The sequence below is a fragment of the Neomonachus schauinslandi genome, chromosome 8, assembly GCF_002201575.2.
Source record: "Neomonachus schauinslandi chromosome 8, ASM220157v2, whole genome shotgun sequence".
In the NCBI taxonomy this organism is placed as follows: Eukaryota; Metazoa; Chordata; class Mammalia; order Carnivora; family Phocidae; genus Neomonachus; species Neomonachus schauinslandi.
In genome coordinates this window covers 43,494,006-43,516,887 of record NC_058410.1, presented here as the reverse complement: position 1 = coordinate 43,516,887, position 22,882 = coordinate 43,494,006, and the positions used below count along the sequence as shown (strand labels likewise).

General features: G+C 35.8%; 1 protein-coding gene across 1 annotated transcript in view; it reads right to left on the bottom strand.

Annotated features, from left to right (window-relative positions):
* Positions 1-336: 336 nt before the first annotated feature.
* Positions 337-22,882, bottom strand: part of FAM184A (family with sequence similarity 184 member A) — a 111,696-nt gene continuing 89,150 nt past the window's right edge. Inside the window, exons 11-18 of the mRNA XM_021693463.1 lie at positions 19,752-19,905; positions 15,465-15,592; positions 13,820-14,004; positions 13,246-13,392; positions 7,033-7,150; positions 4,706-4,810; positions 2,122-2,324; positions 337-566 (exon numbers count right to left, since the gene is read on the bottom strand). Coding sequence (XP_021549138.1) covers positions 485-566; positions 2,122-2,324; positions 4,706-4,810; positions 7,033-7,150; positions 13,246-13,392; positions 13,820-14,004; positions 15,465-15,592; positions 19,752-19,905 — 1,122 coding nt within the window. The 3' untranslated portion in view covers positions 337-484. The remainder of the gene's footprint in view (positions 567-2,121; positions 2,325-4,705; positions 4,811-7,032; positions 7,151-13,245; positions 13,393-13,819; positions 14,005-15,464; positions 15,593-19,751; positions 19,906-22,882) is intronic.

Genomic DNA, 22,882 nt, shown 5'->3' with positions numbered 1-22,882 from the left:
AAATTTAGAGAACACAGTTTATAGTTATAGTTATACATGGTAATGGAACAAATTAGTAGGTTATAATGTATTTATCCTGATTGTGTTATGATTATTAAAGTCAAATAATTTGATATATTATGCAGTAAAACTTGTTAGAAAACACCTTTTCAGTGTCTTATTTAGAATTAAAAAATATTTTAAAAGTCTAACAAGCTTACTAGAAAAAAATGAAAAGCACTGTTTGTTCTAACAAAATTTATTATGCAGTAATTACAAAGGTTAAAGACTCCTCCATCTCAAATAAAAATAACTGTTATAATTACACACATAATATAGTAGAGTGATTCCAATAAATATCACAGGAAATAGTGCATTTTCAATTTGGAGGGACAAATACTTTCTCATTCACAGTGTCTGACATAGGAAAGCCTGTTCACATAATGGTCTGTATAAGGTCATGCTCTTAGTCCACACAGAGCTAGCTGTTGCCAACACAATTCTTTCAGAATGTGAAGTACCGGGCAAACCACTCCTGGCGCTGGGGATCTGGAGAAGCCACCGGGGAAGCTTCACTCTGAGGAGGACTGAATTCATAAAAAAAGAGAGACATGTAACCCAGCATTAAGCTGTTTTGCAAAATGAAGAGAAAAGCACAAAAAACATCAGTGTAGATGACCACAACTGGTTCTGTGTTAGATGTGTTTTGTAGATCCCTCTACACTAGATTGGTTTCTCCACTCCATGAGAGCATGAGAGTGCATCAGCAGCTCAGATGAAGTCAGTTAAGGAGGAGCCACATCAAAACAATTACAAAAAATTACAAAAAGACAAAAATCAGACCGCTGAGAAAAATGTCACCTTCTTTGAATAAAAAAATTTGGGAGGAATTGTCAGAAATGAGAACAAGATAACATTCCTCTTTTTCAGCACCTTTTTACTTAAAATTTCAGAATCTGACACAAGCATTTGATTTTTACACGTGTCCACATATATAACTAAGTAACTAAGCCATGGCATAGTATTTTCACTACATGTATATTCATTTTAACTTTCATAATTCCATAAACAAATAGTCTAGGGGGAAAGGAGTACAATTAAGAAGCCCATTTCCCCTCCATCTTCAAAGTTATATCATTTATACTTCATTCTAACTAACGATTCTTTGGGCTAGTTGAGAAAATAAAAGAATCCCTACCGTCTTTGGGGGAAATTACAAGGCACGCAACAATGTGTAATGGAAACTCCAGTAGTCAAGTTCCTTGAGCTCATGCACATGCATCTTACTGATACCTGAACATACCCATGCACAAGGGAAAATAAGCAACACAAAATATTTAGCAGGAGGCACATTCAAAAGTGTATGTGACTATTTTTATTCTTGCTACATTCTTCTATTTGAAAGTCATTAACTATGTCATCACTTACCCTAGAAAAAGGTCATCTACCTGTAAGACTATTACTAGTGACACTGCTGAGATTTAGTAGGAATAAGTTAAAAAAATAAATTTAAAGCAGCACAGACTCAGTACGGTAAACCTAAAACAACAATACTTTCTGATGTTATTTAATGGATAAACAATTGGGTTTCATTTAAATTCTTGTTAATACATTTAATCAAGTCTGAGGTTAACTTCAAATTGGAATATCAGTTGTAAAATTTTTTTTCTAAATTTACTTTTTGCTTTTGTATATCATTAAATTCCCAAAGCTTACATATTTTTTATTTTGGCAGTAAGCATATATATTTGTAAATAAGCCTGGTAAGCAAGAAAGTGAAAAAGAAAATACAAGAAAAACAAAAAAAATTTTAAAGTTCTGTAATAAAGATGGATTATTAGTGAAAAATTTGCTACAATACTCAAAATGAAGCAAATATCCATAAATATTAAAATTCTAAGCATACAAATTACATTAGCACCTCTTTCAGCATACAGAAAAATTGGCAAGAAATTAGAAAAAAATCTTAAGAGCCAAAAAGGAGTTCCTTAGAGAAGTGATAAATATATTGTGAAAATCTTTCACAGTAATATTTCTTTTCCTAGGCTGGTCTTAAAGTAGTGAATTTCTGCAGTGTAAGAAGGTAAATTTTTCAAGTTAAAAAAGAAAAGAAAAAAAAATCACTGGTGAGACGGGGCTCACCTCAAAAATGTCTTGGGCTCTTTAGGTGGCACTGGCTGAGGAAGTGGTTTGCTGCTGTTGAACTCAATATCGTGGACTGGAGAATTAGGAATGGGATCCAGGCGGTTAGGATGTCCATTGCCCACTCCACCAGATTCCAGAGCACTTAGATTGGGAACACTCACAAACCTGTTTGTTGGTGACTTATCATTCTTCTTCTTTTGCTGCATTAAAAATAATACATGTGAGGATAGTCCCTGCATAAGGACAAATGAGAAAATAGGAATAGTAGAAGATACAAATTTGGCATGGGAAGGTTTTGGAAGCTTTATGTTAAATTAGGATGTTAAAATGAACCAGTGTTACCCAAAGTGTGGTCTGGGGATCCTTGGAGGTGTTCTTTATCTACATGGAATCCTTAGGGACACACATGCTGCTGGGCCAGAAAGAATGAGGAAGAAACACGAATTGGTGTTCATGGAGAGGGGAGGAGATGGAAAGAATGTCAAAGGGTAAAGACTACTGGGAGGAAAGGGAGAAGGAGATCTTGCAGATACCACGAGGTTAAACAGATTTGGGCTAAAATTAGGAGAAGAAGGTTATAAAGTTAAACAGTTTTAAAAGGGAGGTCCGTGAACTTTAGCCTTCTGTCAAACGGAGGCAGTCCTTGTCTGGAAAAAAAAAATGGGAATGGAAAAATGCTTGGCAAAGTAGTTTGAAACATATCCCACATTCCCACTTAAGACCTAAAGCTGACTCAAGTAACTGGTTTTAAATTCACTGCACTTTTTGAAGAGAGAAAATTAAATCTGCATAATTAAGTCTCATTTCCCAATTGGTGGTATCAATAATTGGCTCATAATCTTTTAAAAACATTAAAAGGTTATAAAACAAAAGTGATCCATTTATTAAATATTTTAGTTGGTCTTTAAAATTAACAGGAAGAGGAACACCTTCAGATTATCAAAACCTATCAGCTTGCAAATCAATTCTATTTTATTCACACCTCTAGAATCAATGAGCATCATCTTGCTGGAACACAGTAAAATTTAACATTTTGCAAGATATTTTTAACACCATCTTTTACAAGTTAAATCTGTGCTAACTGAATTTATGAAATATTTTTCTGCAAAATGATTAAAGTGTTTTTTTAAAAAAAACTAATAGCCTAATTGGCCTTTTTCCTTTATTTACAAAGTAATGATCTTACTATCTAGACCTTGCCCTCCTCTGTCATATTCTGTGAATCATGGAGTCTCTGACAGAGTCTACTCTGCATAACTGAAAAGAGAAAGGAAAAATAATGTCTTCTAGAATCACAACTATTAAAGCTGAAATCACTCAAAAGTGAACAAAGATGTATCTTTTGCATTTTCTTATTCTAGTCACCAGAGGGCATAAATAAACCTACTATAGGTTTCTATTTGATGAAATGAAAAGTATCATTGGTAAAGTTCTACAGTAACCATTTTGTACCTAAAAATGTAATTCCAAAAAATATATTAGAAATATTTTCATTTTATTATTTGTTTCAACAAGTCTCATAATCTTGCTTTGTTGTATTTCACCTTAAATTATGAACTTAAAAACTATAACTGTATTAATTAATTCACCAACTATGAGAGCCTTCCACGTGCCAGGTAGTATTTTAGGCTCTGTAGATACAGCTATAGGCATCCCTGCTTTAGTCATTCTGTTTCATAAAACATTTAAGTTCATTCTGTGTTAAAGGCTTAAAGTTTGAAGCACTTTAACTTGTGAAGGAAAGGTAGAGTCCATGTTCTTAACAGAGAAGTTTTTATGAGCATTGAAAGAAAAAATTTCTGCTAAGGGCCTAATATAAATTAGGCATAATGGGCAAATTAAATCTGAATCAAAAAATAACTTTCGCACTAGATTTCTGCCAAAAGCTATGTAATCCCTGTGAAGCCAATATACATAATTAATTCTTCATTATTTGCTTTATTCACTTATTTGTGGCCACTTACAGAAAATGTGATGAAATTTGCAACTGAATACCTACTATACCCAAAGCACTATGAGGGGAGCCATAGGAAGCTGGGGTACAAAGATGTGTAAGACTTGGCCATGTCCATTTCACTTGTCTACAGGCTCTTCTATGCTCCTAAGAGAGTAACAAAGTATCAGAATGGGCCATCTTCAATTTTAAGTGTCAAGAAAGGTCCTAAGACTGAGAGAAGTCAAGCCCTTCTCTAAAGACTGGTAAGCAACAAGGTTCATTAACATGGCAGGCCTCAGGCCTTAAGTTAGGGAGAGCTGTTGGGTATACATGGCTGGGGTACCTTTCAGGACCCCATAGAGGATAGTGAACACCAAGAAAATGATGTTAGTTTTCTTTGGAGATATGAAAAATAAAATGATAGAAACCAAGGTTTTACAATCATGTCTTAAGGAGTACGAATTCTCAACAAAAATATTAGTCTCATTCTGTGAAAATGTATACATAGATTTCATAGATTTTAATCCTAAATATTAAATTTAAGAAAACAGTATTTGGAAGGTTTATCCTATGCTACTCTAAATATTAAAAATTTTAAGCAAGTTTTAAACTACATCCCTATTTTAGAGTGTTTATAGCACATACCTTAGTCAGTGGATTAACAACACCAACAGTAGGGCTTGAGTTAAACACTTTGTTGAAGTTAGTTTCTCGATTGACTAATTCCAGCTGATAAAACTTATTATCCTCCTATGCAAAAGAATTATAAACATCACTTAGACATTTTCTGTTGAAAATTTAAAACTGTTTAAATGCCATTTCATTCAAAATTTACTATAAAACATGAGTGAGGACTTATATACCTCGTTCATCAAAGATTTCTAGATCTGACTGCCAGTGTCTTAATGACTGCTGGTGGGAAGGTTTTCAAAACTTTTCAAAATCCTATGCTTTGGGGCTCTTCTCTACCATTTAATAACTTTTTTCTCCAAGACTGGATCGAAATGTTTTATTTGGTCCCATCTCTATTCCAAAGGGCTGACTGTGCAGTTTGAGCAGCTTAACTTACATTCATGGAGTTGTATGCATGGATTTGTTGTTTCTATAAAGGTGACACTGATATATCCTTATTCTTCAGTACTGGTAATACATTTGATCTTGCCTAATCTCCTCTCTGAGACCTCAGTGTTCAGGTGACTTTTGAACAACACAGGTTTGATCTCCATGGGTCCACTTACATGCTGATTTTTTTTTTTTTTTATGAATACAGTACTATAAATGTTATTTTCTCTTCATTATGATTTTCTTAGTAACATTTTTCTCTCCAGCTTATCAGAATACAGTATATAATATACAAAATAGGTGTTAATCGACTTTGTTACCAGTAAGGCTTCCGGACAACGGTAGTTTATTAGTAATCCAGTTTTCGGGGAGTCAAGTTATATGCGGATTTTCGACTGTGCAGGGAGTTGGTGCCGCATGCACTATTCAAGGGTCGACTGTATTACAGCAGTGCTAATCACTGACCGAAGAAAAAGTGACCTACATACAGATAAGTCCTTTGCTTTTCACTTCACCACCACCATGTGTCAACTGAACAAACTGTAGGTAGTAAACACATGAGTGTGAAATGCAGGACTGTGCTCTAGTAGAACTAGATTCTTCATCCCCTTCTTAGTTACCACTGTCATTCACACCAATCTCAGCCCATGTGCTTCAGAGTCCGCAGAATTGGTGAGCAGTGGCAAGAGTGTAGAACAACCCTTAGCTGGGTTCCTAGCCTGTCACCAACTAGCTATATTGCTTTGTGTTTGCTTTATTCTTTGAAGTCTAATACCTATCCTGTTGTGAGGATAAAATACAACTATATCTTTAACATCTGTTCGCTAAGAACTGGAAAAGCTACTTCTACCATAGATGAAATAAATATACTTAATCCCTTTGCTAACTTCATGTGTGGAATAGAAGGTAATCAGAGGAATCTATGAGGCCTGTGCGCATGTTCACAATGCCTGGAAAATCTTGCCAATGTCTGCTCCTGGGTTCCATAATGAACCCCAATCTATAACCTTCTACTTTTAGCAGGAACTTGTAGTCCCAGCCAATAGGCTGACTTTCCTAAATGCCAACAAAGAGAGGTTCTTTAAAGAAAAAAGAACTTCAGAAATAAATGCTTCTAGGCTCTCTTTGCATGCTAATTACATCCACAGTTTTCAGTTGAAGAGATCAATGAACCAATAGAGTGATTAGCATTCTATTTTTAGTTTTTACTCTGAAAGATTTTTCTTTTTTTGTGACCATAAACAATTATTTTAATTATTGATCAGGATATATAATTTTGGAAGACTCTAAAATGTTTTATGAATTAAGACATTTGTGTATTATTCTTGAAGAATAATAGCTTTAAGGAAGGCAGTTTATTTATTGTTAAAACTGTATTTCCTTCCCTAATGGACTGCTCAGAGACTCTTACACCTCAGTTTGGACCAAGACTCTTAAGAGAGAGCCTATAACTTTTCTTAGTTAGAACCCTAAGAAAATGGAACCCTTTTCCCATGAGTATCTCTTTGGATTAGGGTAAGTTAACATGACTAACTGGAAGTACACAGTGCAGGCTAATGCATGCGTGTGTTGATTCTTCTTTCCTATCCAATTCTAATTCTACATGAACAATACACACCTTCAATAACATATTAACTATATGTTGGCAATGACATTATTAAACAAAAATAAGTACTGAAGACTTCTAAAAAATACTGAAAAGAGGCACAATTCCCTTACCTAATACCAAGTTTAAAAATTTATGTTTCTTATCCTTATTCATGAACATTTTTAATAAACTTTTAATCACAATGCACATATTTTATACTTTCAATTTTCATTTAGCATTACTTAATACTTAACCAACAGACTGTTGATTGGCAAACATGGTAACTAACATGGTTGCATTCCTCCCCCCCCCCAAATCTTACAATTAATTTCTTTATGACTTGGTCTCTTTCTGTAAGCATGGCTTTTAATTCTGTAATCATCTGTATATCTTCTGGTTTTGATTCTCTCATTAGATATTTTTCTTCCATTTCTTCTAGTCTGAAAACAAGAAACCTTTTAGTTCATTGACAGGACTCAGACACATTCTTCTGTAATACCTACATTTTTCAAATTAGTCCAGTTGAACACATACAAAATTTAAAACCAAATTTTTTTCCTTAAAACTTTTCAGCATAATAACATGACTGCCTCAAATAGCTCTAGTGTTATTAAAGGCTCTAAGGGGGTAGATGATGTTATTAAAGACTACAGATTACTTTTGCAAGAATTCACTCCACTGTAAGTCATTCAGCAGTGTGTGGGGATGAGGTGAGGTAAGCTCTGTAGAAGAAATGATATAATGAATAATACTAACCTTTAAATATAGGTCTGATGCTGGAATTGTTGTCTCCCTATCAGGAAAACTTACCAAAAATACACTCCTGTGTGATGACATAAGGCTTGGTAACATACAGAAAAGGGACAAGAAAAGATACAGAGGAAAGGGAAACAAAGGACACATACATGACATCATTCTTTCTTATGGGAAACACAATTTAAAAATTCTGTATTATCAGCTAATACATATACACTGTAAAAAGGCTCATCAGATAAGATAATTAATTTTCTAGGCTTCTTCTGCCCCAAATGAGATGAGAAGGCAATAGGCCTGAATGCCACTGAAGGCTCTAGAATAGAGGCCACCTTTTATGAGCAGAGGCACCATAGACCCTGCAGAGTCTAAAAATATAGGACAGGGCAGAATGAAGAGGATGCAAATGGAAACTGCCAGCTCAATTGGGAGTGTGGGGGAGAAACAATTTCAGTTTTAGAAACTTTACATAATTACAGCAATTTAAAAACTTACTGTTTTCAAAGTAAAAGGGTAGAACGTAAGCTCAAAATCATAGTGAATGAAGATGCACAGAGAAATTTATTCAGCAAATACTGAGTAACATCTATCTTCCAGGAATCACAAGAATCTCTGCGTATTTTAGGAATTTTAGTAAAAAAACTCCGCTAACTCAGCCCAACCTAAAGTTCTAATTTGGAGGGTTCAGGAAGATATGTGGGTAAAGACAAGTATGGGGTTAGGAAGTCACCATGTCTCAGGATCAGAGGGGACTTTGTCAATTCAGTTTGAGGTTAGTTTCACTATCTTTTATTCTTTTGTGACGATGCAGACTGAGTGAAAAATGTGCTTCACTGGGCTCACATAGGGACCTTGTATTTTATCATGATACGGCGTTTTATGGGCAAAAAAAAAAGCTTGAGGAACAATGATCTAGTCAAGGAAAAAGGCATTGTGTTTAATACCAGAGTAGCCACAAGATGTCACCATGGTACTTTATCATTAAAAGCAAAATAGAAGATTTTTGAACTAGATGAACAAGAATACTTGGCAGTAAATGGTCGCTAAAAAACTCAATTTAATGCCTTATTTAAAACGATTATTAAACAAAATAAATAAAACTATTATTTCTATTGTTTTGTTCTAGTACAATAAGTTAAAGTGAGTCTAGAACAATCACTTAAAATCCCTGAACCACCTTTATCCGCTCTGAGCCTCAATTCTAGTGTGTGTTTTCATTTAGTTTAAACATGCTTTACCTACAAAATTATTATCAGTTAATATCACCAAAAAAACTTTAAAGATGCCTTGTTATTAAAAAGGGAAAAAATAACTGATTAAATTGAAGAAACAATTCATATAAACACAAATTGGAAAGCATTAAAGGAGAGAACAAGTGATATGATCTAGATTTAACTTGCAAATATACTTCCAGAATTACTAAGTCTTTGAAAATTCTCACAGGAAGAACACCTGGTATTACTCTGATCCATTTCAAGCCAGCGCTGGTCAACAGTCTCCCTTTCTTCAGCTGCCCCGTCAGTTCTCTAGGCCAGCACAGTTTCCCAAAGACTAGGTGTGTGAACAACTGGTGGTACAAGGAATGATCTTACTTTGTTCTCCTTTAATCTTTCTGGTCACAAGAAGGAAACAGTCTTGGTGTGGTCCTATGTATCTTTTTTTTTTTTTTAAGATTTATTTATTTATTTGAGAGAGTGAGAATGAGAGAGAGAGAGAGTACATGAGGGAGGGGAGGGTCAGAGGGAGAAGCAGGCTCCCCGCCGAGCAGGGACCCCGATGCGGGACTCGATCCCGGGACTCCAGGATCATGACCTGAGCCGAAGGCAGTCGCTTAACCGACTGGGCCACCCAGGCGCCCGGTCCTATGTATCTTAAATGGGCTTCACAACATAAGCTTATTACCCTATTTCACCGGGCTCAGACTGGCCTGCAGCAGCAACACTAGCTAGAATCTAATAACACGGTTTTATTTTCACAGACTTTACATATTTATAAGTATAGCCTGGCTTCTATTTAGAAAAATGGATACAATTTTTCAGTAGTGATAATGGTTTTACTGCAGAAATAATCAAGTCTTCCTGTTAAATTTTTAAGTTACAATGAATCAATTAAAAATATGAAAACAGTATCAAAGGTAGCCAGAAATGACCAAATTCTGAAAGATTAAAGCCTGGGAAACACTGTGTTGAGGGAAACATACAAGTTTATATAGTCTTTTACTCAAAATATAGGATTTCCTTTAAGAAAAAACAGAAGTAAAACATATATAATTACTAATTAGGTCACTGTTGGATTCTCCCCAGGCATGCATGCCCTGATTTTTATTTATTTATTTATTTTTGGCTCTATATAGGTCAATGTCTAGGGTTCGTGGACAACACAAACCAAAAATAGGAATACCTAAAAAAGCTGTATAAAACGCATAAAAATATTTTCAAGGTGGCAGTTCTCCTGGGCTTTTTAAAAAAAATAATTGACAACGTCAGTAAATTGAGATTCTAGGCCAAACAACAGTATTGGCATACATGTGCTTTAGAATCTTAATTGTATAAGGATAAACTCTATTATACCATCCTTTCTAGAGTTTAAGAAATATATAATTGAAGAAGTTTAATGTTGAACCTTTCTTTCCCCATAATTTATGGGCACGGACTCTGATGCATGACAACAGAAATACTTTTTCCTTACCTCACAAAGCTTCTGAACACAACCAGAATGGTAATTTAAAAATCAAACAACAACAACAACAAAGAACGATCGGGGTATTATAGATAAAAGAACTCAAACAACTTTTAAAGAATAAGTAATTCTGGCATGGTGGAGTGTTTCTTTTCAATTAGGGATTACTGACCTACTTAACAGCCCCATACAGAAAACTCAATGCTTCCTCCAAGAAGAAACTATCTTTTTGTTTCAGTACAGTGAGAAGTTAATGTAAACTTAAACAATCAATAATAATCTCTGAACCCCCTTTTCTGCATAATAAAGAACTATAATGATCCCAAGTTCTACGTATGTTTAGATTTAGATTAAAGTTCTTTAAAACAGTTCATTCTCTCATTTGTTTCTAAAACAAAAACTGACATATTAGACACAAGGTTTTTACTACTATACCACTCAGAAAAATAAAACCATTTCTATAGAATATCCAAAAATCTAAGACTTTAGTACCCAGCACTAGAGAAGGGGTTTTTTAGTAATCATTCCATAAGAGCTACAGAACTCATTACTATTTCTACAATCTTTAGAGGGTATTTTCTGTTCTTTAAATTTCTAGTCCCCTCTTCCCTGGTGTCTAAACAGGATTTGGGGTGGGAACAGAAGCAAGAAGCTTCCAGCAGCTCCAGAGGTCCCTCCCCTCCAGGATTCGGCCTGACCCATGTTCCTCCAGCCCTCCCACTACCACCCACTTCTAGAAATCCACAGGGTTTTTTCGATTTCAAAGAGTTAAAGTCAGCATACAGTCGGTGAGAAATTTCAGTAAGGTGCCCTTAGTCCTTTGCAACAGGCAGAGAAAATTCAAATGTCCCCCAGCTCCTTAAGCTGGAATGCACTCTCCTTGCTCACCACCTCTGACTACATCTAAGCTGTTCAGCAGATCCAAGCACGCTGCATTTAAGGATATAGAACAGAAATATCCAGCTGTATAAAACTGTGTTTTCCAATATGGTAGCCACTAGTCCATATGGGGCTATTTACATTTGAATTAATTAAAACTGAATTAAGAATTCAACTCCTTGGTTGTACTAACTACAGTTCAAATGCTCAACCGCCATTTTGTTTGGTAACAGCTGTACTGGACAGAGCACATATAGGACATTTTCGTTACCACAGAAGATCTACCGGACAGCGCTGGTCTAAATACATTTGTATGTATGTTTGGTTTCAATTAAAAGAATAAATACCTAAGCTAGAGACTAATTATATGACAGTGGTAGTTTTCTGTTGAAAAAAGAAATACCGTTGGTTAGCGTGGACCTATACTAACCTAGTATAAAACAAATGGTAGATCTAGAAAAGCAGATAAAATATTTGACTCATGAGTAATACTAATTCTTTGATCATTAAAGAGCATAATATAAAAAACTATCTACTGAAAATTCATACTGTGTAAAACCACATAAAACAGAATAAAGTAGAAATCAGCCTTTAATCTTTGTAAATTAACATTCTTAAGGAGACAGGACACACAGACAGACAGAGGTTATTCTTTTTGTGAGCATGTTTTTTCAGACTGAAGAGGGGGATGCCAGGACGTCAGCCTCTGTCCAATGAGGCCAAGAAAAGGAAAAGTAAACAGCAGAGTTTATTGTAACTAATTTTTGCAAAATGCCTAAGATTATGAGCTCTTACTGTGGCTCAAAAGGATTTAAAAATTACCTCCCACAACAGCAAACACTAAAAAATCACTGTGACTGGGAAAATGATCTCATGAGTCTCCTCACCATTTCAAGTGTAACTTCATGAAGTGGTAAATGTTATAGGGAATCCTCAAAAAAATTCATTCAGGAAACATTTGAGTGCCTATTAATGTGAAAATTCTGTGTGTGTCCAGGAGAGGGTACCTCACCTCAGGAGCTGCTGAAGTAAATGCCAACCACTGGGGAGGGGGAGGGGTCTGGTTTTGTTTCAGCTTAAGTGAATGTGGGTATATATATTACATAATATGTAACAATATTTACTATGAGGCTTAACTAGTTAAATGGGTAAAATGTGAGATGAGTTTTAGATTGGGGGAAGGTTATCAGGTAGTAATAACGTAGGACATTATTCTAGACTGTAAACACAGGAGAATCTTAGAAGGAAACAGGTTGGTGTGGCTGACGCGGGAGGGTAAGGTGTACCTGAGACTAAGGTTAATGGGATTAGTCACTATTTTGACTTTACTACAGTATGTGGAGATATCTATATATTTTTATAGGTTTTTTAATTGGTTAGAAAAAGAGAGACTAAAGGTGAATAAACCATTTGCAGCAACAGCTTAGAATAGATTAACTCTGAGATAATTTAAGTTGAACTAGAGTTTAGGCCTCAGAGACGGGAGTGAATGCTATTTGCACATTGGCTCTAACAGTTTATAAGGGTGTAGGGAAGAGAGGGGCTATTAAATACTTCCTTAAAACATTAAACAGTAATTAGAAATCTCGGTTTTTAACAATACTGGAGTTACTATGTATGAGTAGTAACTATTTCTGATGTTTTACTTTCATTAATTTTTAAAATCAAAATTAAATGCTTGTTTGTAGGAACTCGAACAGTATCTATGTAGAGTATAAAAAATAAAAAGGAAGATTTTGCTCTTCCCCACCTCCAATACCCTGGAATCCACTCCCTACAGGGAAGTCCTGTCATTAAAATTTTGTATTTGTTTTTTAAGCTCTTTTGATATTTGTATATAAAACATGTATTATTAGTGTATGGGTAGGATCCTAATATTCCTATTGGCCACAATATGCTCTTTTTACTTAACATTATATAATGGACGTCTCTAGAGCTTTCACCATGGTCTGACAGTTCATGATTGCGAGGGACAGGCTTTCGGCGAGGGACAGGCTTTCGGCAAGGACAGTCCTAGTGCATCTGTAGCTGTGGCAGCTGACAGTCACTCAACTGCCTTCTCGTTACTGAAAATATCACATTGCAATTACCATCTGTAATACAGCATTTACGTTTTCTTTTTTAAGTATCAATTAGATTTAAAAGAGTAGCTAATCTGAGGTTAGACACAGTCTCCTCAGTTTATTTCCCACATACGAATTTTCTTTAATATAATATGACTTACGACACTTGTAAAGCTGCATTTATTTCCTTGAGTAGCTCGTTAGTCTTATTAAAATCTGCCCGCATGATATTTTTCTCTCTGAGGTGGTCTGCTGTCATGACATCCAGCTCTTTTTCAAGTCTCTTGTTTAAATCTTGTTCATGCAACCTGTTTAATTTATTTTTAGTTAAGAATACGTTATTCTGAGGTCAAGCTTTCAAAACTTTCTATAAGACTCTACCAGATTTGAAATGGTTTTAGAAAATTAATGGAAACAGCCTAAAATAAGTTACTTACTTTGCTCTAATCTTCTAGCTTGTTAAAGTTGTCTCCTTTAATGCTTTTTAAACTCTATTTTATAAAGATTTTAGTTAATTATACAATTTCCGAAGTTATTGAATGCATACATATTATTCAAAATACAAACACTTCATCTATGTTCTAAATTACAGCAGTCAACAAATAAAGTAAGAAGTGGTAATCAATATCTACTAGAAGGCAGTCTAGCCATAAAAGTAGACATTTATTGCTAACTACTATACAACAGTCTTTTAGATAACACTGTATATTCCTTCTTTTGTAATTAATGGCATACCTCATCTGTTGGTTAGATTCACTTCGTATTCTGAGAATTTCTTTCCCCTTAAATTCCAATTCTTTGGTTAGGGCACTTATATTTTCATGAAGGTGCTGTACCTCCTTATCCAAGTCTGAGATGTGATGCTCTCTGTGCCTTAATTCCTCTTGTAGATCTGTTATTCTACACATATGTTCCTTACTCTGCAAAGTACAAATAATTTTTTTTTAAGTAACCTCTGTACAGGGCTTGAACTCACGACCCTGAGATCAAGAGCCACATGCTCTACTGACAGAGCAAGCTAGATACCCTACAAATAATTCTTAAAAGTTTTCTAGTATTTGCTTTCTACATTTACCTAAGGGAAAGAAAATGACATAGTGGAATGTCCAATTTAATGACATTGCTTGCAAACTGCTGAAATAAAACCTAAAGGCCTCTTCTCTTCCCATCTATAAGAAGTGTTTATACGGATAAATATCAGGGTGACAAGAGGCCCAAAAGACCCTGAAAGCACATCTCCCACACACTTTAGAGATGAGGAAACCAATACCCAAGAGATATCTGTCCAAGGATGATTTATAATGAAGCGGGGCTGAGATTAGAATGCAGGGCTCCTCCATACTCACCAAGTTATATGGGCTTACAATAAAATTCTGGCACCACTGCCCTTTCATTTAAAAAGGCCCTGCATCTAGGGAGGGTATCCCAGCGCGCACACACACGCACACACACACACATCCTATGGCTTAGAAAGCAGACTGTCTGCTTAGTGTTGATATAGCAGTTACCTTGTCTGAAAGATAAGCTCCCTTCCATTTTCCTAGAAGTCACTGTTTTCTGCAATGTCTATCTACACATTGTCAATTTCAGCGTCAGCCTAGTTAGAAGAAAACATAATTTCCCTCCATGGTTATAAAGTGACTCATTTAAAACTTCATAGCAATGAAGAGAAAATTTGAGCTGATCATTTAACATAGCTAAAGACTAACAAAGTCAAAGTTTTAAGTCTAACAAATGATGGCCTTCATGCACTATGTCTAGAAATCCATCCATCCAGACATTTTAGATCATAAACTATCTAATTGAAGGAAGCATACTTGTCCAAAGAGCAAAGTTTAAAAAGCATAAGTAGTACCTGTGCTAGAGTGATATGCAAATATCAGTTATCTTTTTTCTTGAGCATCTGCTACTTCTATAGTTACGCTATCCAGCATGACTATTTAAATTCAAGTTTAAATTATTTAAAATTAAACAAAACCAGACACATAGTCACACTAGACATAAGGCCATGTGGCCAGTGACTCCCATAGTGGATGGCACAGATACAGAACAGGTCCATCATCTTGGAAAGTTCTATAGACCGTGCTGTTTCATAGTATTCTGCCTTCACTCTTCATATTATTTATATTTCATTGTTCACCTTCTCAAGATGCAAGTAAAATTCAAAATATTCAATTAAAAATTCATAAAATGTAATTTTATGACCAATATGCTAAAGTCAAGTTACCTATTTCCCTTTAAAAATAAGACTCTTAAATATAGATGGTAAATAATAACTAGTGAAAATACTAGTTATTACAAAATAATTTTCAGAAAATGGTCAACATTCAAATCTATTCACATTTAAGGAACTGTCACATAACAGAATGTTCTTCTTTACCTGTCTTCTGCTGATGTCTATGCTTCGCTCTAATTCCATTTTAGCAGCTGCCAATTCTTGATGATGACTATGCCGTAACAAATCAATTGCAGCTGCATGTTGATGGTTTAGTTCCGAGCGTAAGGAAGCTGGAATACAAGGGGAAAAAAAAAACCTTTTGTGTATTTTAGAAATATTATTGATACTTCACATAAAAATTATAAAAGTCACAGAATAGTATTTTTTTAAATTAGGACACCTGTGTATGCCCATTAAAATATCCTAGACTATCATATAACATCATGAATTTAGAGGTCATCTAGCTTTGTAAGGATAAGGAAATTTTCATCTGCTCAGATGGATCAAGGTATTTCCATATATGCTTTTGGTTTGCCAGTAAGGTGTGAATGGAGACAAAATGTTTTTTAACTTTTCTAATTCACTATTGGAATAGTAACATTTTAGAACTGAACAGTACCATAACATTCTCATTTAGGAAGCAACTTCCCACCCAGGTAAGAATTCTTCTACAATAGTTCTGAAAGACGTTAAACACTGGCTGGTGAATGCTTTGATTTTTAAGTCATGATTTTTATTTGAATCTGAGATTATTTGATACAAACCACATTTATTGAATGCCAGGTACTACACTAAGGGAGAACAAAATATGACCCTGTTCTAATAACCACACAGGCTAGAGGGAAAGGCATCAAGCCAGGGAATTAAGTGGGATAGCAGAGATAAATATTATGAATGAAAGCACAGTGGTGGAAGCACCCAAATTTCCTAGGAGAAGGAAACTGGGAATGCTATCACAAAGGAACCGTCACAATAACTCAGTCTAATGCACTGAGTAAGGGTTCTCCCAAGTGGAGAAAGAGAAAAGCATTAATGAGGAAGGGATAACATACAAAAGCAGAAAGAACCAAATCGATCAGGTGAACTGTAAGAAGACTGGTGTGGTGGGTGCCCACAGAGCATGTGGTCATAGTGGAAAGAAAATGGAGCCCAGTCTGAGAAAGTTTTAGCACAAAATGCTTTTGACTTTACATTTGGGTTCATGGTTCTCAATCTGGGATATGTGTGGCAGTATGTCTGAGGGACTTTTAGAGTACACACAATCATCTTCTGAAACATGAATTGTACTTGAAGATTTTGGGGAAAGCCATTACTTTCATGTTAATACAAAGGAGATATGAGTAAAATGCAAATTGTACATTTTAAAGCTAAAACATGGGACAACTTCAAAGAAATGTTGTGCTTGTAACCAGTCATTTTAGGCTCTTCCTGAGACCTCTATGTAGGGGGCATAAGTTCAGTCTCCCTGCGGTAAGGGCTACTTCTGCGGAGAAACTTGACAGGCACTGAGGTAGGACATGGGAGTTACTGAAGGATTTAAAGTTGGGAAGTTCCATGGTGAGATCTGAGTCTTACAAAGATTAGCCAGACTGGAGTCTGGAGGGTGAACTGCAGGAAAAAGATCAACGAGAAGGTTATAGCAATAACCCAGGTGAAAAATGATATGACCCTGAACTGAGTATGACAAAAGGACTAAAGAAGAGGGAACAGATGTAGGAAATATTTAAGTGAAGGAACTAACAGGATGTGGAAGCAAAAGAAAAAAAGTTAAATGTATCTTCTACCTTCCTGGTGTGGGCAAATGGGTAAACAGTAATACTCTTAATTAAAATGGGAGGTACAGGAATGGCAACACATTTTGGACCTGAGGGAGATGGTGAGCTAATATTTAAAAATATAGGTATAAGTTAGAATATCTAACTTTCTAATATGCAGTAAAAAATAGAAATCTAATTCACAAGGAAAGCAGTTTGGTCTAGAAATACATATTTGGAATCACTAGCATAATAGATGGTAGTTGAAGTCATAGTTGTGAATCCAATCACCAGGAAAAGCCTGAAGACTGAAAAATGGACCAGAGGGCTGGGGACTAAATCCTGGGAAACAGCAATATTTAACAGATGCATGGGAAACAGGTCTAGCACATAAGATTAAAGAGCAGGGATCAGAAAAGCAGGAGTGCAGTGGAATTTCAAAGTTCAATGGTGACCTCAGGGAGAGTAATTTCAATGGAATAATGGGGGCAAAATGTAGACCTGAATGATCCTGACAAAGGACTAAGTATCTAGAATACATGAAGAACTCTCAAAACTCAACAGTAAAAATACAAACAATCCAGTTAGAAAAGATATACAGATAGTAGATGAACACATGAAAACATGTTGAACATCATTAGCCATTAGAGAAATGCGTGAGTAAAATTCACAATGAGATAATACCACACTCCTATCTGAATGGCTAAACTACAACACAGTGACATCAAATGCTGGTAAGGATATGGCAGAAAACTGTCACTCATTCGTTGCTGGTGAGGATATAAAATGGTACAGCCATTCTAGAAAATAGTTGGGCAGTTTCTTAAAAGAAAACTAAACCTACAACCATCATATGACCTGGCAACTCCACTCCCAGGCATTTATCCCAGAGAAATGAAAATTTACACTTACACAAAACTGAAAACACCGGATGGCCTTCAATGGGTGAAGGAAAACAACTGACCTTCAGCAATAAAAAGGGACAAACTACTGATACATACAACCACCTGGATGAATCTCTAGAGAATTATGAGGGGTGAAAAAAAGCAACCCCCAAAAGGTTACACATTATTACATTTATAACATTTTTTAAATGACAAAGTTATAGAAATGGATAACAGATTAATGGTTACCAGGAATTAAATGTGGGGAGGAAAGGGAAGTAGGTGTCGCTATAAATGGGCAACAGGGACCCACATGGTAATGGGAGTGTTCTAGGTCTTGACAGTGTCAATGTCAATATCCTGGTTGTGATATGAACTATAGTTCTGGGGAAAATGGATAAAGGGTTCAGAGGATCTCTCTGTATTATTTCTTACAAGCTCATATGAATCTACGACTATCTCAAAATAAAAAAGTTTAATTTAAAAAAATCACTAAAAGTCCTTTTGCCAATAAAGAGGTATTGAAATCAAGTTTCAATGGACTAAACAATAGTGCTAACACTTGGCCTTTTTTTTTTTTTTAAAGATTTTATTTATTTATTCATGAGAGATAGAGAGAGAGGCAGAGGCAGAGGGAGAAGCAGGCTCCCCGCGGAGCAGGGAGCCCGATGCGGGACTCGATCCCAGGATCCTGGGATCATGACCTGAGCTGAAGGCAGACGCTTAACCAACCGAGCCACCCAGGCGTCCCACACTTGGCCTGTTTTTACTTCTCCTCACACAGCTGGGGAAAGTCTGTGGTCCCTTGGACCAGAATCTTACAGACTACCTCTGCATTTGACTATAAGCTCCTTCTATATAAATACAGAGCAACAGTTCATTTTTGAATTCTCCTTGCTCAGCAGTTTCTGTAGCATGTAAAGAGGTATCACACAAATGTCTGATAAATAGTCTCACTATGATTTTCACCCTAGCTATCACAGTGGCTGGTAAAGGAGGAAGAGGAGAGAGTTCTGATGACTTGGCCTAGGGCTCCCAGCAATAGTAGAGACAATGAACTGGGTCAGACGGCTTTGCCTTTGGGGCCCAAAGTATCCACAACACTTTGGTCTTCTTTGTTCCCAATTCCTACTTGGAAAGGGTATACCCCTGAAATGTGACAACATACAATAAAAACTCTTAAAAGAATTAGGGGAAAAAAACAAAAGGAAAATGAGATGGTAGGAATAAAAAGTTATTGAACGACACCAAAAAAACCTCCAAAAACTCTTTAAATACGTATACAGTTTTTCTTCAAACCTCAACTGATCGCCTTATAAAAAGGGCAGTGATTTGAATACTTCAAAGATTAAAATCCTGTTAAAGAAATATTTGAAAAATACCTAGACAAAAAGTCAGACCTGAACATGAGTTTTCTCCTAAAAACAAAATCCTGAAGTGGAAAATAAACATATGACTATCAAGTCTAAGGACATGTTGGCTCCATGCCTATCTACTTCTTTTAGTCACTGGAGAGTGGAAAGTCTGAATGTCCTGACTCCATTTAGTCCCTTAGTGGTAGGTAGCAGCACCAGTGGATGTTGTTTACATAGCCAGAGTATGGAGAAAGTTGAGGGGACCTCACCTCACTGTTTCTGTTCTATCCATTCTACTCCTCCATCCTCACCTCTTCATCTGGTAACTTTAAATATCCAAAACACTTAGATATTCATTTTGGTGTTTCAAAAATTAAAAATAAAGCTGTGAGTTCATATTGAATTTTAAAGTAGAACATACAAATAAATATGAATATTATAATCCTTTCAAGATACCAAGCATAGCCTTTCCTTCATCTTCTAATTCAAACCGAAGAGTCTGAAGTTCCTGTTCCATTTCTACCCGGAAGCCCTCCATTGACTCTCTGTGTGCATCTTTTAATGACTGAAGCTCTGCAGAATGTTTTTGTTGTAAATGATTTTCAAGAGCCTAAAACAGGAGAAACATACTCAAATTATTATGCTAGAATACAGGAAGGAAAATGCAAACAAAATAAAAAATTACTAAAACTCAGTTATTTAAGAAAAACAAGGCATTTGTAATTCATTTTCAAGAAAATTATATATAAGATTAATGACCTTTAGAAAATAAATTAGTAGGGTCACTTCAATAGAATAATCCTTTTGAAATCAGTTTGATTCAATATAGTGTGTCTGAATTGGGATATGGGTGGGCCCTTTAAGGTAGTTTTCGAAAAAAAGTCATTGTCAAGTTGCTGAGGGGGTAAGCCACCTAAATTAATGCGTAATTTCTCTGTGTGCACAAACTTAGGAAATAGAAGAGAGGAGAGGGGCATTAACAAGAAAAGATATTCTGATCAGAAAGAGATGATGATGGCTTTTACAACTCCAACCTTATCAAATATTTTGTCACAACTTTCTGCAGGCATTTTCGAACAGAAGCAAAGGTGTGAGAGTAGGTAAGTGGAAAAGTAAACAAACCTCTCGTGTGATTAGTTCTAAAAGCCTGACCAGAGAAAACAGACTACATGTGGCTGAGACTAAGAGAAGCTATGTGGCCATGGGAAAAAAGAGAGCTCAGGGTACTTCAAGTTTAGAGACCGAACTGTGCCAGGATGGGTTTTCCTTAGCATAATCTGCAACATGAAGGGTTTCTGAGAAAGATACAATGTTGTAATTAGGGTTATATTTCTTAAACCATTACTCTAAAATACTGTTTTTATAAATTAATATTTGGCTACTTATGCTCACTGTTTCTAAAGTGTTTTATTTCTGGGGCGCCTGGGTGGCTCAGTCGTTAAGCGTCTGCCTTCGGCTCAGGTCATGATCCCAGTGTCCTGGGATCGAGCCCCGCATCGGGCTCCCTGCTCCGCGGGAAGCCTGCTTCTCCCTCTCCCACTCCCCCTGCTTGTGTTCCCTCTCTCGTTGTGTCTCTCTCTGTCAAATAAATAAATAAAATCTTTAAAAAAAAACCCACAGGTTTCTTTAAATATAACAATATAAAGGACTTTTAGTTTAGACATTAGTTACATAGGTAGCTTGGCTACCTAATGACAACTATAAAATTGCATGCTCTGATTTCTTCTGAATAGGATTCAGGTTTCAAAGAGACTGAAAGTGTAAAATTAAAGTACTGATACAAGAGCTTATGTGTTCTAATTCACAAATGGTATCAATGAATAGGTTATTTACCAGTCAGGCCTCATTGTGTGTTTATGGGCTATATTGAAGTACAGTTGACATACAATATTAGGTTCAGGTGTACAACACAGTGATTCAACACTGATGAATGCTAGGAAATAACCACCATGGTAATTCTAGTTACCATCCATCACCAAAGTTATTACAATATTACTGACTACATCCCCATATCTTGTCTTATAACTGGAAGTTTGTACCTCTTAATCCCTGTCACCTATTTTGCCCATCCCCCTACCTCATCCCCTCTGGCAACCACCAGTTTGTTCTCTGTATTTATAAGTCTGTTTAGGTTTTGTTTGTTCATTTGTTTTGCTTTTAAAATTTTCTATGGGTAAGTGAAATCATGCAGTATTTGCCTTTCTCTAACTTATTTCACTTAATATAACAGCCCCTAGGTCCATCCATGTTGTCACAGATGGCAGATTTCACTTCTTTTTAATGGCTGAGTAATATTCCATTACTCAGATGCCACATCTTCATTATCCATTCATCTATTGATAGACACTTAGGCTGCTTCCATATCTTGGCTGTTTTAAATAATGCTGCTACAAACATAGGGCTGCATGTATCCTTTTGAATTAGTTTTTGTATTCTTTGGGTAAATACCCAATAGTGCAACTGCTGGATTGTAGAGTAGTTCTATTTTTAACTTTTAGAGGAACTTCCATAGTGTTTTCCATAGTGGCTGTACCAGTTTGCATTCCCACCAACAGTGCAAGAGGGTTCCTTTTTCTCCACATCCTTGCCAATACCGATTGTTTCCTGTGTCACTGATTTTAGCCATTCTGATAGGTGTGAGGTGATATCTCACTGTAGTTTTGGTTTGCTTTCCCTGATGATAAGTGATGTTGAGCATCTTTCCATGGGTCTGTTGGCCATCTGTGTGTCATCTCTGCTGAAATGTCTGTGCATGTCTCCTGCCCATTTTTAATTGGATTATGTGTTTTTTGGGTGTTGATTTATATAAGTTCTTTATATATTTTGAATATTCACCTTTTATCAGATATGTCACTTGCGGATATCTTCTCCTATTCAGTGTTTTCTTCATTGTGCAGAAGCTTCCTTTTTTGATGTAGTCACAAGAGTTTATTTTTGCTTTTGTATCCCTTGCCTCAAGGAACCGATCTAGAAAAATTTGCTATGGCCATTGTCAGAGATATTACTGCTTGTGCTCTCTTTTAGGAATTTTATGGTTTCAGGTCTCACATTTAGGTCTTTAATCCACTTTGAATTTATTTTTGTGTATGGTGTAAGAAAGTGGTCCAGTTTTCCCAACACCATTTGTTGCAGAGACATTTTCCCATCGGATATTCTTTCCTGCTTTGTCAAAGATTAATTGACCATATAATTGTGGATTTATTTCTGGATTTTCTATTCTGTTCCATTCATCTGTGTGTCTATTTTTGTGCCAGTACTAAAATGTTCCAATCACTACAGCTTTGTAACATAACTTAAAGTCTGGAATTGTGATGCCTCCAGCTTTGTTTTGTTTTGTTTTTCAAGATTGCTTTGGGTCTTTGGGGTCTTTTGTGGCTCCATACAAATTTTAGGATTGTTTGTTCTAGCTCTGTGAAAAATGCTGTTGGTATTTTGATAGGGATTGCATGAAATGTGTAGTTTGTTTTGGGCAGTATAGATATTTTAACAATATTTGCTTCCAACCCATGAGCATGGAATGTTTTTCCGTTTCTTTGTGTCCTCTTCAATTTCTTTCATCAGTGTTTTAATGTTTTCAGAGTATAGAT